Source organism: Rattus norvegicus, chromosome 5, assembly GCF_036323735.1.
Source record: "Rattus norvegicus strain BN/NHsdMcwi chromosome 5, GRCr8, whole genome shotgun sequence".
Classification (NCBI taxonomy): Eukaryota; Metazoa; Chordata; class Mammalia; order Rodentia; family Muridae; genus Rattus; species Rattus norvegicus.
Window position 1 is genome coordinate 64,342,787 of NC_086023.1, and position 25,616 is coordinate 64,368,402.

General features: G+C 45.5%; 1 protein-coding gene across 4 annotated transcripts; it reads left to right on the plus strand.

Annotated features, from left to right (window-relative positions):
- The first annotated feature begins 1,704 nt into the window (after window positions 1-1,704).
- Window positions 1,705-25,389, plus strand: Trmt10b (tRNA methyltransferase 10B). Of its 4 annotated transcripts, none has more exons than XM_006238042.2 (9): window positions 1,705-1,784; window positions 11,061-11,268; window positions 11,763-11,877; window positions 14,918-15,042; window positions 16,574-16,726; window positions 18,832-18,910; window positions 19,458-19,525; window positions 24,139-24,262; window positions 24,989-25,389. In XM_006238042.2, the coding sequence occupies exons 2-9, from the start codon at window positions 11,089-11,091 to the stop codon at window positions 25,093-25,095; spliced, it is 951 nt and encodes a 316-aa protein (XP_006238104.1). In that variant the 5' UTR covers window positions 1,705-1,784; window positions 11,061-11,088; the 3' UTR covers window positions 25,096-25,389.
- The last annotated feature ends 227 nt before the right edge of the window (window positions 25,390-25,616 follow it).

Sequence of the window (25,616 nt, forward strand, 5' to 3'; positions counted from 1 at the left end):
AGTGTCAGGTGATGCAAAGCCTTGAGGAGAGGGTTGGATTTTACGACACCCAAGCACCACAGGAAACTGCTGAGGCTTCTTTGGGTGTTGGGGGGGCATAGATGCAAGTGGAGGCAGCGGGAAAGGCAGCGAGATCAGCTAGGATGTCTTCTTCATTTGTGGGAGAAGTGAAATGACACCCAAGCACAAGGGTAGAGAGAGGCATTCACTGGGGCTGAATATGAGGCAAAGGTACTGAGGGTTGTGAGATCACATATAAAACACCACTGAAGGCCATGTGACCCAATTTGCAGGTTGCACCTAAGCATACCAGCAGAGGGTCATGTCAGAGAAAAGGTTGTGTTAACCTTTAAACACACAACTATAACCCAGCACTTCTAAGACTGAGAAAGGAGGACAGTGAATTTGAGCTCAATCTGGGTTGGGTACGTAATAAGACCCTGGTTTTTTGTTTTTTTTTTTGTTTGTTTGTTTGTTTTATTTTGTTTTTAGTTAGATTGACATGTGGACTGGGAGGAATTGTGCCAAGAAAAGTCCTGAGAGGGCTAGAGATGTGACTCAGCGATTAAGAGCATCAGCTGTTCTTCCAAAGGTCCTGAGTTCAAATCCCAGCAACCACATGGTGGCTCACAACGGTCTGCAATGGGATCTGATGCCCTCTTCTGACATTCAGGTGTACATGCAGATTGAGCACTCATACATAAAATAAATAAATCTTTAGGAAGGGAAGAAAGAAAAAAAAAAGGAAAGGAAAGGAAGGGAGGAAGGAAGGAAGGAAGAAAAGTCCTGAGGAGAAAAAAGCACACCAAGAGGGAATGCAACAAGGCTTTGGGTTCTTGAAAATTCAGGCTCATTTATTACAGGGTCTCTCTGAAAGAACACGACTCTTAGGGGGTGCTTGAGTTAAGCGGAAAAGTAGCAGATAGTCTATATCACAACACAAGGCTGTGGTTCAAGCGCTGGCGAGACGGCTCGGCAGTTAAGAGCATTGTGAAAATAAAGGTTTTCTCTAATAAAAAAAAAAAAAAAAAGAGCATTGGTTGCTCTTGCAGAGAACCTAGGCTTGGCTCCCAGCTCCGGACCGGCTTCTCCGAATTCTAGTAACTCCAGTTCCGGGCGGCGGTGGCAGGTTGGGGAGGGGCGTCGGGGGTGGATTCCAATACCCTCTTCCGGTTTTCCCAAGTACCAGGCATGCATGAAGTGCACATGCATATGCAGGCAAAACACCCATACATATGAACAAAAATAAATCTTGAAAAAAAAATAAACACAAGGCTTGGACTAGTTGCTTCACGCATCTGAGCCTGTTTCTGGGTTGATATGTGAAGGGAGATGTACAAGGTATGTACAGCCACTAGACTCCTTGCCTGCTAAGTCTTGTCTGGGCTTTGAACTTGGACAGCCTGGCAGCAGAAGGACCACTGTGTGCTCTGGAAAGGGCTATGTTAACTCATAGCCCCTGCTGGTTGAAGGGAAACCCAGGGAATCAAAGGTCCCCAAACTGACCAAAAAGACAGAGTAGGTGATTTAAAGCTTGGTTCACCTCAGAAAGCGACTTGACACCTGTTTGAGGTATATAAGATCTGCGAGGACCTGGAATTGCCATCCTCAACTAATAGACAGATAACCCAGAGTGTAGAAGCCTAGCCAACCTACTGGCATCTTCTAGTACGTCTCTAGACTGAAAACTACAACTCCCAGAATGCCACTCAAAGCTGATCAGGAACCGGAAGTGGTGCGGGGGGAGGGACCCACTGTGGTCACTTCTGAGCAAGGTGTGTCAGGTAAGGTCTGGTTTTGAGGGTTGGCTAGAGTCTGCGAGGTCCCCACCCAGAGACCACCGCACCCCACAGCCTTGGGGCGTCTGGGTCTTGCCTTTCCTCGGACGCAGCTCACGAGCTAGCGTGACCCGCGTTCCCTGTAGTCTGTCTGGGTCTAAGCAGGTGTTGTAGTTCTGAAGGTGGCAGGGCTCAGAATGAGAAAATGAGAGACCTGTACAAACAGAGGATGATTGGACACTGAGCCACGGCGTTTGTGCTCATCAGGTAGGACTTGGGCTAAAAAAGGTCTGAGGAGGAGATGGCGGTGTTAACTCAGGCATTTATTGAGAGCCTGAGTAAACAGAACAGTTACTTGTATTGCAATGGTGTGGGAACATCAGACAAAAAAATAAGTGGTGTTGGATGGTGAAAATATGCCTGATCTGAGGACGTGTGAGATTAAGGGAAGAACATGTGGGCAGAGAGAACAGTTTATGCAGATACATTGGGATGTTTAGTATGTTTGGGGAATAGGTAGACCACAGAGAGCAAAAGAAAACGATGGAAGAGGGGCTAGTAGGAAAGATGGTTCTTGCAGAGGACCCGAGTTTGGTTCTCGTCACCCATGTCTGGGAGACTCATGTCTGCCTGTAACTTCAGCTCCAGGAGATCCGTTGCCTCTTACTTCCACAGACACTTATACTCAACTCAACGCGCATATAGCCACATACATAATTTTTAAAAATAAAATAGGCATAGTGTGGTGCACGCCTTTAATTCGGGAGGCAGAGGCAGGCGGATCTCTGGTAGTTCGAGGCCACCCTGGTCTACAGAGGGATTTCGAGGACAACCAGGGTACAGAGAAAACCTTGTCTTTTTTTTTTTTTTTTTTTTTTTTTTTTTTTTTTTTTTTGGTTCTTTTTTTCGGAGCTGGGGATCGAACCCAGGGCCTTGCGCTTCCTAGGTAAGCGCTCTACCACTGAGCTAAATCCCCAGCCCCGAAAACCTTGTCTTTAAAAAAAAAAAAAACAAAAAACCAACCAACCAAATGAATGAATGATAAATGAATGAATGAATGAACCAAATGAATGAATGAATATTTGGGCCTTCAACTCCAGCACTTGGGAGGCAGAGGCAGGGCAGATCTGTGAGTTGGAGGCTGGCCAAGTTCCAGAACAACTACAGCAGCATAGTGAAACCTTGTCTGTAAATAAACCAACAAATAAATATAAATAATTAAAATCCTTTAGAAAAAATAAATTTGGGGTTGGGGATTTAGCTCAGTGGTAGAGCGCTTGCCTAGGAAGTGCAAGGCCCTGGGTTCGGTCCCCAGCTCCGAAAAAAAGAACCAAAAAAAAAAAAAAAAGAAGGAAATTTGGCAGAGGGGATAGCCCTTAATGACCTATGTAGATACTGTGTAGATTTTGGATCACTGTGAGTGAAATAGAAAATACTGCTGATTCTAGGCAGAAGAGTGGTTTAATTTTCAAACATTTAGATGCTCTTATATATCTGTTGCATATTTATGAATATATTTCACAGATGTATTTATTTTCAGACAGGGTCTCAGGTAGTTCAGACTAAGCTCAAAGTCTTTATGTAGCCAAGAATGACCTTGAACTTCTGACCCTATAGCATTACCTGAGCCTTCACAGCTGGTTTATGTTATGGGTTTGTGCATGGGAGGCAAACACTACTGAGTTAATTCCCTGGTCCTAGGATGCTCTTTACTGTGTGAGGTTCAGTGCAAGTTCGAGAAGGATTTGTTGTGGAGTAGGGAAATGGGAGGACCAGTCTGAGTAAACTCAAAGCAGTTGAAATTTGGAGCCTTATAAAGATGGAGCGAATGTCACCACCAAATCCCCATTATTGTGTCAGTTCCTTATAACTGTTGAATGACTAAGGCTCAGAAAGGTTTCTTGTTCATTTGAGATAGGGTATAATTTCTGCGTGGGCTACACTGGCCTAGAACTCACAATCCCCCTGCCTCAATCTCTCGACTGCTAGGATTACAGTTATACCTCTCTCCCTGCCTTTAGAAAAGATATTTTAATTAAGAGGTGAAATACCAAATCTGGGCATAGATAATGCCTTGTGTAGGTTCAGATTTGAACTATTTTTAAAGATTTGTTTTTAATTATGTGTTTGTATGTGGGCACGTACATGTATGTGTAATGACACATGCACACACAAGTGTGTGTAGGTACAAGTGCCATCAGAATTCAGAAGACCGTATCTGAACCCCTAGAGAGCAGTAATAGGTAGTTATGAACTGCCTGATATGGATGCTGGTAATAGAACCCTGATCATTTTTAAAAGTAGCCTTAACCATTAAACAACACCTCCAGTCCCCAGATCTATGCCCAGAGAAACCTTATCTTAAAAAAAAAAAAAAGCACCAACCAAATGAATGAATGAATGAATGAATGAACCAAATGAATGAATGAATATTTGGGCTTTAACTCCAGCACTTGGGAAGCAGAGGCAGGGCAGATCTGTGAGTTGGAGGCTGGCCAAGTGCTCAGCCACATCTTTGCCTTTGGGGACCCTTAAATGACAACCTCTATTCTGCACTTGCTGAGTTCCCATTGTATGGCCGGGACCTATGTGGTCCACCAAAGGCGCAAAGCTAAAGAAAGGTGGGCTCTGCCTCCAGGAGAGTGTAGTCTCCTGCAATAGAGACGCTCAGGGTGTGCAGTCTCTTACAATAAGAGACGCTCAGGGTGGTGGTTGCTATTGTCTTATTTGATCTCCTGGTATGAAAAGCATCTTCAGGGACTATAGAATTTAGAAAGGCGTGAGGAACAAAAAAGAAAATGGTGAAGTTCAACAAATACCAGCTATTGATGTTCACGATTTATTTTTGTGTGTATGAGTGGTTTGCTTTCATGTATGTCTGTGAACGTTCATTCCTTTGGAGGCTGGAAGAGAGCTTTGGATCCCCTGGAACTGGAGTTAACAGAGGGTTGCCAACCACTATGTGGGTGCTGGGAACTAAGTCCAGGTCCTCTGCAAGAGCAGCCAGTGCTCTTAAACTACTGAGCCATCTCTCCAGCCATGTTTGCAGGGCCTTTCAAAGGAATTCGGTTTGGTGGGGAAAATATCAACCCAGCTTTTAAGCTTTTTCAGCAGCAGTCCTGGAAAATTGTAGAGCCCCTCAAAATTCTCCTTTCCTCTTTTTCCTTCTCAGCCAGACTTTCAAATCAACATTATAAGCACTCATTTCCCACAGGGCCTGTCCTGTAGGAGACACTCAGTCATGCTTGTTGGCCAAAGAAATAGTCATGCACAAATAAGGAGACAAAGGCTGTGAAATTTGGCTGTTTAAAAAATGCCTTTATTGATGGGCATGGTGGCACATGGCTTAATCCCAGCACTCGGGAAGCAGAAGCAGGCAGATCTCTGAAAGTTTGAAGCCAACCTGGTCTACAAATCAAGTTCCAGGACAGCCAAAAGCTGTTAAAAAGAAACCCTGTCTTGGAAAACCAAAACCCAAAACAAGCAAACAAACAAACAAAAAATTTGTTTTCCTTCATTTATTTGGAGGTGCTAGGGATCAAACCCAGGGCTTTATGAATAGTATGCAAATGCCAGACTTTAAGCCTTAGAGGTTTTATTGGGGAGTGTTATTTACCATTCTGTATATAGTGTGTGGGGGTACTTGAACCATGGCACATGTGTTCCAGGGGATGAACTCAGGTCATCCAATCAAATCAGGGCATATGTGTCCTGGGATTAGAGCTTTGTTACCCATGAGCCGTCTCTGCTCCCTTACAGCTCTTTTAACAAATTGTTTGCTCACTTTAATAAGGGGTGATTGTTGACTACTGGACCAGTACATCTTCGTTCATGTTTGTGCTTGGAATGGCTGAAACATAGAAAACAAATGCAAATGATGATGGGGAGATGGCTCGGTGTAATGTGCGGGCTTCACAGCCCTCAGAACCTGTGCTTGGGAGCCCAGAACCCAAGTAAGAGCCAGGGTGGTGGCTGGGTGTAATCCTAGAGAAGGTAGAGACAGGCAGATCCCTGGAAACTTGCTGGCACCTCACCTGGCCTACATGGCTAAGTTCCAGTTCAATGGAAGACTCTCAAACAAAAGGTGGAAGATGCCTGATGCCTGACCCTGGAGATTGTCCTCTGACCTCTATTCACGCTCCATGCACTCACACCCACACATGCACAATGATTTTACACACACACACACACACACACACACACGTGTAAAAATGATAATGATGATGGTTAGCATAACAGTTTGTGTAGCCATCTAAGAGAAGTGTCATAATAAGGGTCTATATTTTTGGTTTAAAAAAATTAGTCATGGGGCTGGGGATTTAGCTCAGTGGTAGAGCGCTTGCCTAGGAAGCGCAAGGCCCTGGGTTCGGTCCCCAGCTCCGAAAAACAGAACCAAAAAAAAAAAAAAAAAAAAGATTAGTCATCGTTGCTCCCATACAGTGCCGGACTTCTAGAATGCTTAACAAACTTTGCTCACTTTAATAAGGGGAGATTGTTGCTTACTGGACCAGAGTATCTTAGTTTTCATTTGTTCTTTGCAATGTTCTTTGAAATTGTTTTCCTCGTTTCTCTGAGGAATCATGATTCTCTGAATATGTGATACACTCAGTAAATAAGTTACATTTAAAACTTAACCTAGTAGCTTTGACCTGAACTTCTAGCTATACAGGGAGCTGAGACTGGAGGATTGCTGGCTTGAGGCCTGCCTGAGTACAGGAGAGCTCAGGGTTACACAACGAGACCCTGTCTCAATATGAAAAATAAAAGGAGAACTGGGGTTCTAACTCTGTGGTAGAGTATTTGACTAGTGTATGCAAAGCCCTGGATTCAATCCTCAGTACCATGGAAGGATGGAAGGAAGAAAGGAAGGAAGGAAGGAAGGAAGGAAGGAAGGAAGGAAGGAAGGAAGGAAGGAAGGAAGGAAGGAAGGAGGGAACTGATGCTCTTACAGAGTGAGTAGAATGAGAAGCAAGCCCTAGCCCCTGCAGGCAGATAAATGCCAATTGCAAATCTAGAAAGTGTAGAGGGCCGCAATAACATTCGCCACCACTAGATGGCGCTGGCTTCCACTGCACCCCACGTGGTAGGTCAGGATAGACTCCGCCATTACAAGATGGCGCTAGCCTCCGCCACGCCAGCCGACTCCCTTTCAGGAAGTTAACTGTGCACATGTGCTAGAGAGCCTTCGTGCCAGGTCTTTGCCCACTCCGGGGCGTGCCTTATGAGATCATGGGTAAACAACCAATCAGGTGTGGATGTGCCGCGCTAGGGTGTATATAAGCGCACCATGTTGGCGTGCTGAGGCTACTCTTTAAGATTAAAATAAAAGTTTGGTCACAGCAAGGATTTCTATGTACCCGCGTGTTTCTTGCCGGCAAGAGATTGCGCGTGGGACAAGAAAGCATTTACATGGCCATCCACAGGGGTGTGTGGTGCATACCCAGAACTGCCTGGAGACTGAAAAACTGCAAGAACTTCACTGACAGGGTTTCAGACAGAAGCAGAAATGGCCAGTGTTTCCCCAGCACTTATTCTATCAAAGAAGTGAAATACATCCGGTCCTTCTCAATGCTCAGTGAGGTGGCCTGTCTACCTCAAGGAGGGCATCTGTGACAGACATAAATGCCGTCCCACCACTCAGGAACAAGGAGCCTGTTCAAATCCAAACTTAAACAACTAAATTTCATCTTGGTTTTGAGGTTGGTGGAGTCAAGGGGGGGAGGGATAAGCAACCTGAGCGTGCAGTGACCCAAAACTAACTCCAAGTCAGAAGCATGATGGATCCCATGTGACTTTACTGCTGGCATGGCTCCAAACACAACACGCCCATCCCTTAGCTGTGGTCCCGCCATCCCTCCACACAGTGGCAACGTGCATGCCCAGACACACCTCCGCTCACGTAGGAGACTGCGGTGTGTTCTGAACTGCAGTGGTTTACTGTACATGCTAATCTTATGTTTCTACAGAAGCATAATGTCCGGTTATGGAAAACAGACTCTTTACTGTTTTCCCATTGTTATTTATTAGCATCTACCAAATGCTACCAAAATAGTATGGTTCTTAAATTGTTTAATTATTTTTGTATTTTTATGTGTATGAATCTCTTACTTGCGTGTATTTCTATACACGGCGTGTGTGGTACCCTCAGAGCCAGAATAGAGTTTAGATCCCCTGGAACTGGAGTTACAGATGGTTGTAACTCACCATGTGGGTGCTAGGAATGCAACCAGGATCCTCTGGAAGAGCAGCCAGTGCATATAACCACTGAGCCATCCCTCCCGCCCCCCAGATAGAATTTCTTTAAGGTTGTATTGTGTTAGAATGTTTGATTTTTTTATTTAAACTGCTGTTTGGGACCAGTGAGATGGTTTTAACACAGTGAGCTGAACAAAGTTAGGGCTGACTCTTAGTAGCTGTCTTCCAATTTATATATATATATATATATATATATATATATATATATATATATATATATATATATATATATTTACCACAGCATGCATATGTTGTGGTAAAATTAAAATAAGAGGTTTCCTTTAACCCGCACTATAGCTGGCACCATAGGGCCACAAGACATCTATAGGATATTTTCATCTCATACAGCAAGCATCTCACCTGCTTAGCTCCAACTTGTCTCACACTGTCGATGGCTACTCTCTGAGCCTGGCAACAATCTCTCTACCCATTTCCCAAGGCAGGTTGTCACCATGCTAGACATACATATCCCAATTCGGTGGAGGCCTAGTGCGTCCAGCCACCACACACTGTCTTGAATTCAATTAAATCGAGACATGAAAGAACACACAACACAATAACCTCTGATCCAATTGATAAGATATAATTGCCCACCTAGACATACAAAGCCCTGTACACATCCATCCCTTAAGAACATTCATAACAACCTGTAAGTGTGCAGAGAGGAACCTTAACACCCACCTCCATGTTCTCTCGACTGCTCCTCCTCTCTAAAACTTTTCTCCCACCCACCCATCCTTCCTTCTCGTCCAGTGACAGACAGGCCTCATTCTACCTTACACCTGCCTTTACCTGCATAATCACATCACCTATATGCATACACCTACACTCACACACATGCATCAACACACGTACAACAATAGCAGCAACAATAACAATATAAAAAGTTTAAATAGAAAAGAAAGTGCTTTGGGGATTGCTGACTTAAATTTTACTGAAATTTTATTAACTCGTGCGTTAGCAGTTAAGTGCGTTGGTGGTCGACTGAAGTTTGATTCTCAGCACCCACACTGGGCAGTAGCTCACTGATATGATAATCCACTCTAAGCTCCCCATCGGGTGTGTGCACTTCTTAAAACCCACCAAAATGCTCTGGATTTGTGAATGAAAGACACATACGCACCCCAGCTTAATTGTATTATGCTGTAAGCAGCTCAATGGCTGGGCTCTTTCAAAGCTCCCTGAGGCTGACACACTCTCCCCTCCAATATTCCTGAGTTACTGCTTACTAAAATCTATATTCTTTTTTTTTTTTTTTTTGGTTCTTTTTTTCGGAGCTGGGGACCGAACCCAGGGCCTTGCGCTTCCTAGGTAAGCGCTCTACCACTGAGCTAAATCCCCAGCCCCTAAAATCTATATTCTAACTTGGTTGCCTGGACCCAGTCAGGCAGCCCCCGTGGGTGGTGCCTTCCTGGCTCCTTCACATGGCTGTTCTATCTCCCTTCTCTCTCCATCTCTCAAGACGATCTTCCTGCTTCCTGGTCATGGATATTCTAAATCTTCCCTTGTTACCCTTGCCCAAAAACATAAAGTCCCACCTCTGTCTCCCTGTCCAGCCATTGGCTGTCAGCAACTTTATTTCACCAATCAAAGCCAGCTGGGGACAGGGACTCTAATGTCTTACAGGTAGATGTGCCAGTTCCTGTGTAATTTTGGAAGCCGAATTAACACAAATACAACAGCTCACAACATAACTCCAATCCCAGGGAATCTGTGCTCCCTTATGGCCTCTGCATGCACTGCACACACATGCAGAAACCTACACTCAACATACACATTTAGACATAATTTTTAAAAATAAAATATTTAACATTAAAATTACCAATTGAATTTGGGGTTGGGTTTAGGACAGAACTTCTGACAATTCCCGAAGTACATACTTGGCCACATTGTACCACCTGTTTATGCAAAGTGGCATTCTCAGCTCTGACAATTCCAGTATCAAAATACCAATCAACTCGAAACACTGCAGCGCTCATCCGACAGCTTCCAGGGGTCAGCCAGGGTCTAATTCTTTATTGTGAAAATGAACAAGCGAACTCCTGTCATTCGGATGCAAATGTGCTCTCATCTTCATAAATGCTAAAAGTATTTGTACACCACAGCATTGCTTCAGAACGAATGTCTTTATGGTTTATCATAGATACTATGGGCTTGTATGGACTATATGCCTAGACTCGAATAAGAACTTCCTGGTGAGAGCCAGCGGGGTCACAGGAAGGCCACGCGCTTGCCGGACAAGCCTGATAACCTGATTTCTGTCCTCAGAGTCCTAGTAAGGGAAGAGAGAACTGACTCTACTCGGTTTTTCTTTGATTTTCACATGCACTCTGTATGTTTATTCCCCTGCCACCTAAGCACACACGTCACAGCACACATACAAGAGTGAACAATTAAGGTAATTTAAGTTTGTTCTAGAGTGAAAAGGGGCTTCCAAGCAGAAAATGTTTAAGAAGTCCTGAACTAGCAGGACAGTGAATGCTTTCAGTCCCGGCACTCAGGGAGGGATGGATGAGTCTCTGAGTGCTAGGTCAGCTTGCCCACACACCACTGGCTTCCCTGTTTCTGGAGTTCGAATACCACTGTTATGGTGCTTCTCAGAGTTTTTCAGCCCCAGGCCTGGAAGGAATGGTGCACATCCGCAGTGGTGGCTGGCTTCCTCTTGTAACGGTGCTCAGATGCAGGGTCAATTTGAGGCTTGAAAAAAATGTTCTGACCAGTCACCAGAACCCTGGAAATCTACCATACTTTTTAAAAACTGGCTCAGGACCTTGTATGTGGTAGACGTTTAAGAAATATTTGCTTAAGGACCGATTTGAAAGTAAACTGTCACACCGCTTTCCAAAGAGCACAATAAAGCTTGGCTTCCGTGGGCACCGATTGCTTGGAGGTATGGCTTCTTCGCTGCTAACTGTCCTTGCTGTCGTGCCTTTCTGCAATGCTCTCTGAATGCTTCCATGGTTCATTCGTTCCGGGTCAGTATGGCAACCTGTTCCTCACTCACACCGTCTGTCCTTTGGTTGTAAGGAATCAGCTGTGTAAGTGGCACAGGCGCATGGACTGTGAGTGGGAAGGGAGGCCTCAGAGAGCAGGCTCTCGGGCCTCGCAGGACCCAGAAGGCCTCCCAGAGGCCAGAGACGACGGACTCTCTGAGAGCTTCCTGCTTCTGCAGATGGATGTGGAATACGACCCCCAAGAAAAGCGCCGCCCTGCGAACAGCGCCGCGTGGAGCTCGGTGGGTGTCTCAGGGAGCTCTGTTCTAAGGTTGATCCAGGAGATTAAGGGAGCCGAGAGTGAATTCCGTGTATTTTAATTCCCTGCTACTTAGATTAAGGTTTCATTTTCATTGGAGTCATGGGAATGTAAATAAAAATTTAAAAGAAATTTTGAGATGCCTCAAGAAGGATCAGGGACTCTAAACTCTGTTTTTAAGATTCTGTTCCAAATTAGTTTTCTATAACCTTGGGCTGGAAGGGTGAGTGTGATGTTCTCTGTAATTATTCAGTGAGAACGCTTGCCTTGCATGCTCAAGGCCCTGGGTCAGATCCCGAGCAATGCACACAATTTTAAAATTAAAAATAAACACAAGCCATTAGGCCTGTTTTTAAGACAAAAATCTTTTCCTCTCTAACTTTATATATAAATGAAAAAAAAAAGGTGACTGGTGTTCATTTTCCTTTCTGGTGCTTATGAAGTTCTCAAACAATTTTATTTTCTGGATAATGGAAGAAAAATGTGCAAAGAAAGCAGAGACACTGGGAAAGGATAGTCTCCTCAAAGAAGAGCAAACGGAAGCAGGAAAGAGAGCGAAGGAAAATCAAGCGTGCAGAAGACCTGGGTAACGGTAAGCTTGATTGCAGGTGAAAGGTCATTGCTTTCAGCAAACTTGTTTTTATGTTGCTTGGAGAGTAGGGCCTATTTACCCGGTTCCTTTGCAAATCAGAGTACCAGTGTGAACGTAAAGGTTGCCTTTAAAGTAGAAGCTAAGTGAGCCTTTGTGTCTGTAAACTCCAAAGCAGAAGGGATGATGCCTGCAGTAGCTCCTACTTACTCATGCTGTGTGCTAGCCTTAAAATCATGCACTGATTAGCTCAGGGCTGCTTCGTACCACGAGTATCCCCTTTTTGTAGAAGAGATGGGTTCAGATTAGATAACGTACTTAAAATAACTCAGCTAGGGGTTGGGGATTTAGCTCAGTGGTAGAGCGCTTGCCTAATAAGCGCAAGGCCCTGGGTTCGGTCCCCAGCTCCGGAAAAAAAGAAAAAAGAAAAAAAAAAAAAAACTCAGCTTACAAATGAACAACAAGTGAATTTAGCACACTCTCTAAGCCATTCTCCGCACCAAAAATAAAAGAGATTCGTCTACACAGAAAAGCCCATGGGTTGTACAAAAAGAGCTATTAGTTCTAGTAGGTCCAGAAAAGACACTGGACTAAAATTAGTATTTTGAAAACTGGCCTTTGGCCAGACATAGTGGACATGCCTTTGATCCCAGCACTCAGGATGCAGAGTCAGGCTGATCTCTGTGAGTTCAAGACCAGCCTGGTCTCAGGGTGAGTTCTAGGACAGCCAGGGGCTACACAGAGAAACCTTGTCTCAGAAAAACAAAAACAAACAAACAAGAAAAAAAGAAATGAAAGAAAGAGAGAGAGAAAGAAAAGAGGTAGAAAAGGACTGATTACAGTTCCCCTCCCTCTCCCTCTCCACTGCCCTCCCATCCAGACCCAACCCATGTCTGTCTCATTAGAAAACAAGCAGGCTTCTAAGGGACAATAATAAAATATAGTAAGATAAAACACATATTGTCACGTTGGAGTTGGACAGGAGAAACAAACAAGGAAAAGAGCCCAAGAGAAGACACAAGAGTCAGAGACCCACACAGGAATCCCATAAACACGCTGGACTGGAGCTCTAATGCGTAGGCAGAGGACCTGGTGCAGACCCACACAGGCCCTGTGCATGCTGCCTCAGACTCCGTATGAGCTTTGATCACGTTGATTTAGAAGGCGAAATCTCCCCTCCCCGCTGGCTTGTACACTCTTTCCACATCCTCTTTGCAAGGGTTTCTGAAGCCGTGATGGGAGGGATTAGGTGGAGACGTCCCACTCAGGGCCGAGTGTTCCGAGGTCTCTCACCCTCTGCATAATGTCTGCCTGTGGATCTCTGTATTTTTCCCATCTGCTGCAGGAGGAAGCTTCTCTGGCCGCTGAGTCAGACACTGATTTCTGAGTGTAGATCATGTCATTAGGAATCATTTTATCACTCTATAGTTTTTGTTTTAGACCAGTAATATTTTACCCTAGGTCCCTGGGCTATCTCATCTCAGGTTCTCGATCACCCAAGCAGTGTCAAGTATGGACTTCATCTCGTGGAGTGGGCCTTAAGTCAACTCAGACGCCGATTGGCTTCATGCGTCCAATGCCATAGCATGCCTGCAGGCAGGACACCATTGGATATCAAAGGGTCTGTGGCTGGCTGGAGTTTATGTCACTCTTTTGGTAGTGGGCAGAGTACTTTCCTGTACCAAAGACGTACTATAAAAGGCTCTGTGTAGGCATCAGTTCAACTTCATGTTCTGTGAGTTGTGTGGTGGTGTCTTCAGCAGTGGGGCCTGGCTGTCAGTTTGTGGAGAGCAGCCTTGGTCACGGCCTGGGTTGTTTGGAGAGTCCTATGGGATTCCTTTGGCCAACAACTCAGATGTAACCTAATCTCAGTACTGGAAGCTTCGTTGGTGACAAGAGATGAACAGTTGGGGCTCTGTCTCCCCATTATTTGATCACCTTCACATATGCATAAGTTTCAGGAAGCTTCTACTGTGTTAGGTTTGCGTACTGACCCCTCAGAGGGCGTTAATTTTAGCCATCTCTCCTCGTTTCTCCATTCATAGTTCTCTCTCCTCCCCGACTTGATCCTCCTGTTCCTGCAATCCCCCATCCACTCATATCTGTTCCCTTTCTCTTACCTAACAAGATCTGAATACCCCAGCTCCTTAATCTATACATAACTTCCGTGGTTCTGTGGAGTGTAGCTTCGTTATCATTGACTTAACAGCTAATACCCACATCGTAAGCAAATATATAACATATTTGTATTTCTGAGTCTGGGATACCCTCACTTAAGATGATTTTTTTTTTCTAATACTAACACATCTACCTGAAAATTTCATGATGTCGGTTTTTTTTTAAATGGCTAAATACTACTCTATCGGGTAAATGTATCACATTTCTTTACCCACTCTTCTGTGAGGGTAGGTTGCTTCCAGTTTCTAAGATTATAAATAGAGCAGCACTGAACATGGCTGAGCAGGCCTCTCTGTGGTAAGACGAAGCATCCTCTGGGTGGATGCCCAAGCGTGGTGTAGCTGGATCTTGAGGTAGATCAATTCCCATCTTCCTGGGGAACCGCCACGCTGATTTCCATAGCAGCTGCACAAGTTTGCACTCCTACCACAGTGTTCCCTTCGCTCCACATCCTTGCCAGCACGAGCTGTCCCCTGTGTTATTGACTTTAGACTTTCTGATGAGTGAAAGCTCATGGTTTGATTTGCATTTCCCCCGTGGCCAAGGATGTTGAGCATTTCTTTCTTTCTCAGCCATTTGTGCTTCCTTTGTTGAGGATCCTCAGTTCAGATCTGTGCCCCACTTGTGATTAGATTATTTGATTTCTTGACACCTAGATTATATACTTTGGATTTTAGTTCTCCATCTGATGTGTGGTTGGTAGAAATCTTTTCCCACTCAGTGGCTGCCGCTTTGTCCAAATACTGTCCTTTGCCACGCAGAAGCCTCCAGAAGCCTCCCAGTTTCACGAAGCCCCGTTGATTAATTGTTGACCTTAGTGCCTGTGCTATCCCATTCTTAATCCTCTCTGGTATTTCTGTCGCAGGCACCTGCCCACAGCACAGCAAACGTTTTTTGAAAGCCTTAACCAAAGAGAAACTTTTGGAAGCCAAACACTCAGGACCAAGACTGTGTGTTGACTTGAGCATGACCCAGCACATGTCCAAGAAGGTAGAGCATCCAGAGGCCAAGGGAGGCAGGGAAGGAAGGGTGCAGGCTAGGGAAGGGGACGGTCACCAGCCTCTGTGGTTCTGTCGGCCAGAAGTGTCTGCTCTTCTGTCCTAGGCAACTGACTTCCACAGTGGTTGTTGGGAAGGAGCACGGGTTCTTTGATTTAGTTTGCAGTTTGTCCTCTCTCTCCAGCCGTGATGTTCTCAGTCTGGATGGAACCTTGCCGGTTCAATTCTCCAGACACTAAATCTTTGTCCTTCTGCCTAGAAGAGAAATACTAGCCCGGCAACATGTTGTTGGGAGGGCCCTGGTGGGAGGTCTTCTTGCAGTGTTTGCGTTTTAGTCGTTTCTCAATGTTCCCTTTGGCGAGGGAGGATTTGTCCCTGAGGGTTCTGGAGATGGCTGGACACAATGCCATACGATTCAGGACAGATGAGATTGACAGCAGTCTGTTCAGCTCATGGGTTCACAGCCCAGGGAGGAGGATGTGACATGATACACAAAGCCACATGGGTCATGTTTGGGAAGAGAAACAGCGGGCTGGCTTTGTCCCGTCAAGGATAAGATGTCCCCTAGATCCCACAGGACAACACAGTTGGCTTGTTGGGATGCTCCCTGGGCTGCAGGGACCAGGTAGGAATAAGCAGGACCTGTGCCTCCTTTATTTGATGGAAAGGGCTTTTTAGCTATGGGCACTTGTTGCATCTGGAAAGGCAGACTTGGGGCACGGGGGCTTGATTTTTGAGATCCTCTCAGTTGTACCAGAAGTCAGTCCAGCACATAATCCTGGGCCTCAATGTGAGGCCTAACTCCATAGTTGACCTAATTCCAGATGACACTGTAGGGTGTGCTAATGACACACATTTCTCAGAGGAACTAGGAAGAATATATCTCTGAGGTTCTCAATGGGACCTCTAACTGCAGCCTTCTAAAGAGTGAACAAGAAGGCAGGAGGTGGTGGTGTATGCCTTTAATCCCAGTGCTTCAGAGGCAGAGGAGCAGCCATAAAAAATCAGAATGAACAAGGGAGTCTCTCCTTACACTAACCGAGAGCAGATTAAATCAAATCCAAAGCCTTGTAGGCCATTTATTCAGTGTAGCACAAATCAAAATAAATTATTAAAAAAAAAACTTTCTAGGATTAGGGAGGAAAGTTAGAACTTCCAACATTGTAACATCTCTTAAAGTTAGGGGGATGGTGCCTAATGTACCTAACGGGCACGGAAGTGTCGAACTCTACCTGACCTCTTCAATACATCTATAGTAGAACTTGGTGTAAAAGCAGAAGTCTTTCCACATACCATGGGCAGAGTCAGTGGGGGGCAGAGCTCTCCATTTTTTACACTTAGGAGCAGTTCCCAACTAGTGGCATCGTCTTAACCTTGGTCTGCTATGTCTTGGAGCATGGCACTTCTGTGTATGCGCTCAATCTCGAGTAGAAGGAGCCAGGCTAGCCCATGGGAGACTTGTGGAGCAGCTAGGGCTGGTCTGCCTCCATGTCAAAGGCTCCATCGTCCTTATCGCTTCACAGGAACTGAGTAGGTTGGCCGGACAGATCCGAAGGCTGTATGGTTCAAACAAAAAAGCCAGCAGGCCCTTTTGGATTTACCTTACTGGATTCTCAACTGACAGCCCCCTCTATGAGGAATGCCTGAGGATGAATGATGGATTTTCTGCTTACGTGGTAAGAATCCCCTAGCGTGCTACCTGCGCTGTCTAAGTGTGCTTCTGTCCCATTAGGAAGGTTTTACTCGTTCGTTCTTTGATGTGCAGCTGGCTCTCCACTCATGGCTTCCACATCCTTACATTCAGCTGCACTCTTACTGCATTCATCTGGTGTGTGTGTGTGTGTGTGTGTGTGTGTGTGTGTGTGTGTGTGTGTACCGTGGCACAAACACGGAGGTCAGAGGACAGTGAGAGCTGGTTCTCTCTCCATCACATGGGTCCTGGGAGGAGACTCAAGTCAGGCTTCTGAGCAAGTGTCTTTACCCACCGAGCTCTCACTCCAGTGGCTTAAACATAGTATTTAAAAAATATTTTGAGGGGCTGGAGAGATGGCTCAGCGGTTAAGAACACTGACTGCTCTTCCCGAGGTCCTGAGTTCAAATCCCAGCAACCACATGGTGGCTCACAACCATCTATAGGAGGATCTGGTGCTCTCTTCTGGCCTACAGGTGTACATTCAAGCAGAGTGCTGCATATATGATAAGTAAATATTTTAAAAACAAATTGCACTTGTAGTGAACACATAGACACTTTTTTATTGTCATTTATTCCCTCTGCAATACAGTAGAGCTGGGTGTGGTAGCTCACGCCTGTAGTCCCAGCACTGGGGAACCTGAGGCAGAAGGACTGTCACAAGTTTGAGGGTGGCCTGAACTGCATAGTGGGCCCTAGGCCATTGTGAGACGTGTCTCACAAACAATCAGAGGAAACTAAATTACAGCATAAGAACTATTGCGTGTGCCAGGCATTAGAATAGTCTAGAGGTGGTTTACTTATTGATCGTTTTAAGTCTTCGGGAACATATAACTTAAATGTAAACATTGGTATTTTATATAAGGGACTTGAACATTGTCTTAGTTAGGGTCTTACTGCTATGAACAGATACCATGACCAATGCAAGTTTTATAAAAGACAACATTTAACTGGGACTGGCTTACAGGTTCAGAGGTTCAGTCCATTATCATCAAGGCGGGAGCATGGCAGCATCCAGGCAGGCCCGGTGCAGGAGGAGCTGAGTTCTACATCTGCACCCGAAGGAAGCCAGGAACAGACTGAGCATCCTCAGGCAGCTAGGAGGAGGGTCTCCAAGCCCACCCCGACAGTGACACACTTCATCCAATAAGGCCACACCTTCTAATAGTGCCACGCCATGGGCCAAGCACATGCAAACCATCACATTCTACTTCCTGGGCCAAGCACATGCAAACCATCACAAACATGTTTAGATTTTAGTGGCTATGGGGCCATCTGGAAACCAATCCCCCGATGCTGAGGGGTGCCTGCAATGTCTGTATATAAATGGTATCTTTTCACTGTGGCAATCTAAAAGGTCTCAGCATCTTTCATTAGTTCTTGTAATTACCTTTTTCTCATTCTTGCCCTTTCTTGGCAAACTAATATTCCCGTTGTCTAGAACCATGTTTCATAACCTGTCTAGTTCATGCTAAACCGTATACTCTAGTAATATTTAAGGAGCAGTGAAGCTTCAAGGTGTCTTTGAGGAAGAAGTCCAGGACTTTGCACTCTTTGCAGAGGGTCTGGTAAAGGTAGCAGTAGATATGTTAGTGAGAATCCAGGTTTGTTTCCAAAACACGGCACTAAAAATGCCCCTCCGTGCACTGTGTAGCTGGGACTGAGTTATTACAGCCTTCCTGGGGAAGCCGCGGAGGCCATAGGTGTGAGGGCTACACAGCCGGCAGTGTGCTATTCCTGCCTCAGCAGCCTCTCCCGATACCCTGAGTCCCTGCCATTTGTTCTGAGGTGATCTCCCTTTGCTCTGACTCTTTCAGTTTTCCCTGTGTCAGTCTCACCTCTCTCCAGCCCCAGTGTTGCTTTCACCAGAAAGCCACTCCCTCACCTGAAGTCCTGGTGTATGCTTCCTGTCCCTCTGGGGGAACCTGCCCCTGCCCTTCTCATTTCTGTGGTTTGAATGCATGTGCTTGTTTGTGTGTCTCAACTAAGCACTTTTCAAGACAGCCTCAGGCTGCTGGGTAACTGGTGTTGAGTTGTGCGTGATGCAGTTTTAACCCCACTCCACCCGGGTACTTGTCTCTGTATTTCCAGCTCGACGTGACAGAAGAAGACTGCTTTAGCCTGTTTCCCCTGGAAACCCTTGTGTACCTGACTCCTGACTCTGAACACCGTGAGTACCTGACCTTCCCCTGTGGGTTCACACAGAGCCTGGTCCCTCGTCTCCTGTTGCCGTATTCCCTGCGGTACATTTGCTCTCACTCCATGTGAGACCGTGGGAGGAAATACCGGGGGATGAGCTGACCTCTCTTGTGGGCAGATAGCCAGTGCCGCAGAGATTGGTTCCATCCTCTGCTGGACTTTGCATGCTGCCTGGCAATCACTTCCTGGCCAGCTTTGGTCAGTGTGTATTTATATATATCCCGTCCTCCCGCCCTCCTACCCTCCCTCCCTAGACTGCCCTCTGTAGCTCTCACTAGTGTTGGGTCGGCCGTGGCCCTCTCAGATTCATCTCACGTTTCTCCACTTGTGGTTTTGTTTCCCTTCTGACCCAGCACTGCTTTGGGCACAGCACCTGCGTTTCTTCAGGTCTGCCAGCAGGCTTTAGTTTGTGACGTATTCAGTGTATTAATATTGTTGGTGTTCCTTTCCTTTTGCTTTGTTTGGATTTAGAAATTTTAAAACAAATTTGATCTCAGTGGCTTTCATCTCTCCATTAGCCCTTGAAGACATTGATCTGAGCACAGTTTACATTATTGGTGGACTTGTAGATGAGAGCATTCAGAAGGTAAGTCGACATTTTAGCCTCACCCCACCCCCTTTCTTTCTTTCTTCCTTTCTTTCTTTCTTTCCTTCTCTCTTTCTTTCTTTCTTCCTTTCTTTCTTTCCTTCTTTCTCTCTCTCTCTCTTTCCTTCTTTCTTTCTTTCTTCCTTTCTTTCTTTTGGTTTTCTAAACCAGTTTTTTTTTAAGGTTTATTTTTATTTTATGTATATGAGTACACTGTAGCTGTCTTTTTTTTTTTTTTTTAATGAGTACACTGCAGCTGTCTTCAGACACACCAGAAGAGAGCATCAGATCCCATTACAGATGGTTGTGAGCCACCATGTGGTTGCTGGGAATTGAACTCAGGACCTCTGGAAGAGCAGTCATTGCTCTTAACCACTGAGCCATCTCTCCAGTCCTAAACCAGTTTTCTTTATGTAGCCCTGGCTGTCTGGGAACTTGCTCTGTAGACTAGGCAGGCCTTAAACTCACAGAGATCCACCTGCATCTGCCTCCTAAGAGCTTGGATTAAAGGGGTTCACCAACAATTTCCAGTTGTTTTATACCAGTTTTAGTAGAGGCATTTGCCCTGTTGTTAATTTCCCCAGAAGGCCTAGCAGCTGTGTGGGAACAAGAAGAGCTTGTTCATAGGGGGCCCCTCCTGCCTGGAGGTCCCTCTTCTCATCAGCAGTCCTGACTGACAGGAGCAGAGTCACAAGTCAGTAGTCAGGTGATTCCGACTCAGCCATTCCTCGATGCTTCTCTTCTCCTCTCTGCCAGGTTGACTCTGATCTCAGCTCAGCATTCTTTTTCCCAGCACTTTGTTCTCTGTGAGAGATTGGTCAGCTTCTTGTAGTCTGACTTTCTTTCGGGAGGGTTGTCCACACTTCTTCTTTAGGTTTGTTTTTTATTTTACATACAGAACTATTTGCTCACATGTCTGTCTGTGTACCATGTGCATGCCTGCTCAGAAGAGGGAGGGCAGCAGAGCCCCTAGAATTAGAGTCATAGATGGTTGTTAGCCCCCTATGGATGCTGGGAATAGAACCCAGGTCCTCTGTAAAGAGCAACAAATGCTCTTAGCTGCTGAACCATCTTTCCAGCTTCTTCAGGATTCTTTTGTTGAGTTGGAATAATTAAGCTGGTACTTGAAGTTTTAAACTTTGTTTCTATTATATAAATATAAATCTTCTCCGCTTACATTCACTAAGTAACGTATACTGCATAGTTTTTAAGTTGAATAATGATACAACAGTTTGCACTTGCAAAAAGAAGGGGTTGGGGATTTAGCTCAGTGGTAGAGCGCTTGCCTAGCAAGCTAGCAAGCACAAGGCCCTCGGTTCGGTCCCCAGCTCCGAAAAAAAGAAAAAAGAAAAAAAAAAAAAGAAATGTAGTGAGAAATAAGTGTCCTCCCCACCCCGTACCCCTCAACCCTCAATGCATCATGGTCCATTTTCTCAGGCATGTTTGTTGGTCTATTTTACACGTGTTTATAGTGGATGTAGAAATATTCCATGTGTGAGACACACATATACAAAGCACATGTTTAATACCGATGGCAGCTCAATCTATCATTTAGCTGGACTTAGTTTTAGAGCAATTCAATGATAGATTGAGCTACCATTGGTGTTGAGCATGTGCTTAGTTTTAGTACAGTTAAATGTGTGGATCTAAGTGTTCTATGCCGTCATAATAGTCATCTTGTATGGTGGGGGTCTCCTACAGAAGCCTTCTAGGGATTAGAAAGTCACTGTTGATCCCCAGTATAATCCCTGATTCAGGCAGCTGACTGAGCTGTCTGTTTCTATCATATAAATGCTGTGTTCCATTATAATATACATAACAAAATATTCTATTACATAAGTAACACTCTCAGAACGTTCCCTGGCAGAGTACCAAGGCAAGAACGTGCCATCAGATGAACCCATTTTTGGTTTCCATTGTCTCCAAACTTGATGATGCAGAGCATCACCATGAGTAACACTCTGGGCCTCCTGGTGTGACACTCTTTCCTATCAATGCAGTCATGAGGAATCAAGAAGTCCATTCTGCAATATAGCAGGACTTTCAAAAGAGCCACTGTAATAGAAACTAAACCAAACCGGGGGGAGAGGGGCCTGTTTGAAGGAGCATAACAAAATAAAACACAGGTTTAGTGATGTGTGTATGGTCCCATCTACATACAAGAAATTGTCAGTGTGGTTTGACTGTATTATGGATTGGAAGGGAAGTTTTACCAAAGACCTTCGGGGGACACTTTAATAATGGTTGTGTATTAAATAATCTTACAGGATTTTTAGAAGTGAAGACAGTACCGTGCTAGAGGGGGAGAGAGCTGTTGCCCTCCAGTGAGAGGTCAAGTGTGAGGTGCAGTGTTAGAATGGCCGAGGCTCACAGAAATTTGATAGCATGTTAGTTGGTGAATGTAAGTGACAGGATGGGAGCTAATTTAATGATTCTTTCAGATTTCTTAGATCTGAGGTATTTTAAAATAGGTAGTTGGGAAGGGGAGGAGAGCCTTATCTCAGAGTTGGGGTCACTACTTAACCTCTGACCTGTCACGTCTCCTGCGACAGGCAGATGACCCCTTTGAGGCTGTAAAGTCCAGAACTTCAGTGAGCACAGGATGCTGCTTAGATGTGAAATTTTATTTTGTTTATTTTACATTCTGACCACAGTTTCCCCTCCTTCCTCTACCCCCAGACTGTCTCTCTCCCTGTCCACCCATGCTTCATTTCTCTTCAGAAAAGGGGAGGCCTCCTATGGATATCAACCAGCCATGGCCTATCTAGTTGCATTAAGGTTAGGTATATCTTCTGCTGGTATTCTGTCTGAGCTCCACCCCCACAGCTACCTGGCAACAGCCAGGTATGCTCTGCCCTACAGTTGCCTGGCAACAGCCAGCTGTGCCTGACTATAAAGGAGGCTGTCCTGCCTCTCCCCATCCCACCCTTCCCCTCCACGTGCCCATGGCTGGCCTTTGTTCCTCCCCTCTCCTACTCTTCTCTCATTAAACCTTTCCACATGGAACCATCCTGTCCGAGATTTCAGCCCCAACATCTTCTATTTAGGCTAGATAAGCAATCTAATGGGGAGAAAGGGTCCCCTTGATCCTACTGTTAGGGACCCCTCAAGAAGATCAAGCTTTACAAATGTGCAGAGTGTCTAGGTCAGTCCTATGCATGTTGTCTGCTTGGTGCTTCAGTCTCTGTGAGCTCCTATGGGCTCCTGTTAGTTGACAATGTAGCTTTTCTTGGGGTGTACTTGACCCCTCTGGCTCCTACAGTCCTTCCCTACCTCTTCCACAGGATTCTCTAAGTTCTGCCTAATTTGGGTCTCTTTATCTGTTTCCACCAGTTGCTGGATGAAGCCTCTCAGATGACCGAAATATGAGTATAGCAGAATATCATTAGGAATCATTTCATTAATTTTTTTTTTTGTCATTTGTGTTTGGTTCTGTTATGGGTCTCTGTTATAGCCCCTGGTTCACCCTCTGCTGTCAGGGGTGGGTCCCTCTCATGAAATGGGTCTTAAGCTGGACCAGACATTGATTGGCCACTCCCACAATTTCTCTGCCACCTTTACCCCAGCACATCTTGTAGGCAGGACAAATTGTAGGTTGAAGGTTTTGAGTCTGGGTTGGTGTCCCAGTCCCTCCACTGGAAGTCTTGCCTGGTACCAGGAGGTGGCCGGTTCAGGCTCTACGTCCCCACTGCTAGGAGTCTTAGCCAGGGTCACCCTTGTATCCTGGGAGTGGAAACTGCCCTAGGTTTGTAGCTCCTCCCAGACATGCTCCCTCCAAGTTCTAGTTGTCTCTCCAGTGCCTTCTCCCTCACCACCCCGATCCCTCCTGTTCCCACCCCACCCCTTCACCCCACTCAGTCCCCTCTCCCCATCCACAGCAGTGTCTGTCGTTTCCCCTTCTCAGTGAGATTCACTCCTCTGCCCTGAGCCCTCCCTGTTACTTAGCTTCTTTCGGCCTGTGGACTGTAACCTGCTTTTCCTGTACTGTACAGTAACAGCCACTCCTAAGTGAGCACAGCCCGCGTTCGTCTTTCTGGGTCTGGGTTACCTCGCTCAGGGTGGTCTTCTCTAGTTCCATCCATTTGCCTGCAAATTTCATGACGTCACTGTTTTTAATCGCTGAGTAATATTCCATTATGTAAATGTACTACACTTTCTTTGTCCGTTCTTCAACTGAGGGACATCCAGGTCGTTTCCAGTTTCTAGCTATTATGAATAAAGCTACTAGGAATATAATCGAGCATGTTCCCTTGTGGTACGGTGGGGTGTCTTTTGAGTATGTGTCCAGGAATGGTATAGCTGGGTCCTGAGGTAGATCATTTCCCAATCTTCCATAAATTCACCATATTGACTTCCAAAGTGACTGCACCAGTTTGCATTCCCAGCACCAATGGAGAATTCATTCCCCTTGCTCCACATCTTCACCAGCACGAGTTGTCATTTGTGTCCTTGATCTTAGCCATTCTGACTAAGTGTAAGATTGAATCGTGTCCCTGGTTTCTACCAACTAAAAGTAGCAATGTGTAGGAATTTTCAAAGCTGGCAGTGCCTATTACAATGAATACAATGAAAAATTATGTATAATTTTTATAATAAGAAAATTTGATTTACAGAAGGTGACATTTCAAAAAGCCCAAGAATACTCTGTCAAGACAGCCCGGTTGCCAATCCAGGAACACATGATCAGGTGCCAGAATGAGAAAAACTTCCATTCCGAAATCCTGGCCATCAACCAAGGTACTGCCCAGAACCCAACCCAACATGCTTTCCTTACGGGCTGTTTGCTAGTCCCCTGTCTTGGATGGACTCTGTGTTTTCTGTTTACTCAAAGACTACTTGACGGCTTATCCTGCTGCTGCTTCGCTTCAAGTGTAACGCCCTTGACTCAGTTTCCTATGATATCTAAACTCTGCTGCTGGGAGCCATCCTGGACATTGAGAGGTGCTCCTCATCTTGTTCTTGTTCCTGGATGAAGTGTCCCTTTGCCTAGAATACCCTGCCATCTCTACCTTCATTGGCCGGTATCTTTGTCCTCTAGGCTTCAGCTCAGGAGCATCTTTTTTTTTTTTTTTTTCTTTTTTCTTTTTTTTTCGGAGCTGGGGACCGAACCCAGGGCCTTGCACTTGCTAGGCAAGCGCTCTACCACTGAGCTAAATCCCCAACCCCAGCTTGGGAGCATCTTAGCTGCATTCCCTCCCACTGCAGGCTACACCAGGCCCCTTGTGTTCCCATGGTGCTGTGTTCCTTGGTTGCAGTTGTCCACTCACAAGCGTTCAGTGTAGGCTGAGACCTTGTAAATCAGCAGGGCTGTGTCTGCCTCTCTCCTCCTGTGATCTACACCGCATGTGACTCAGAGGGTGTATGGTCAGTGAAGACATCCCACAACACCCTTCTCCACACTCACTAGTCCTTTACTAGTCTTTTCTCCTGAAAGGTCACCAACATCCGTTTACCTTCTGACAGTGTTCGATATCCTGTCTGCTTACTTGGAAACTCGTGACTGGCCTGAAGCATTGAAGAAAGGAGTTTCTCCAGGAAAAGGCTACATTCTTCAGAATTCAGTGGAATGATGGGCAGCCTGAGATTCCGGCTACAGGGGGTGAGGTGCTGGGGTGCCTTGATCAAAGGATGCAGCAAAAGGTGGCAGTGGCACACACTTGCCTCCACATGCTGTCTTGGATCTTTGAAAGCCATCAGAGGCAAGGACCACATTTTACACTGTGTTTTACTCACTGGAAGTGTCCTGATAAAACATGGTTAAAAAAATGTTTATGTTAAGGAATCACTAAAATATGTCATTCTGGGTGTTAACTCATGCTTTGTACATCCTGTTTATAAAAGGTCTACTTTTAGAGATGTTTAAATGATTGTCTGAGCTTTTCATTTAACTTAGAAAAAGTTACTTTTCTATAAACGTGCTGATTTTCACCAGCTGGGACACGTGCTACAGTTGGCCTCACTGTCTCGGTCCCACCCAGCTTGCCCTGCCTTATGTCTCGTTCTTCCCTGTGGCTCTCACCCTGTTCTTACTGATTATGGTCATGGAGGCTCCTCTCTTCTGATCCATAAATAGCTTCGTGTAGCCTTGAGC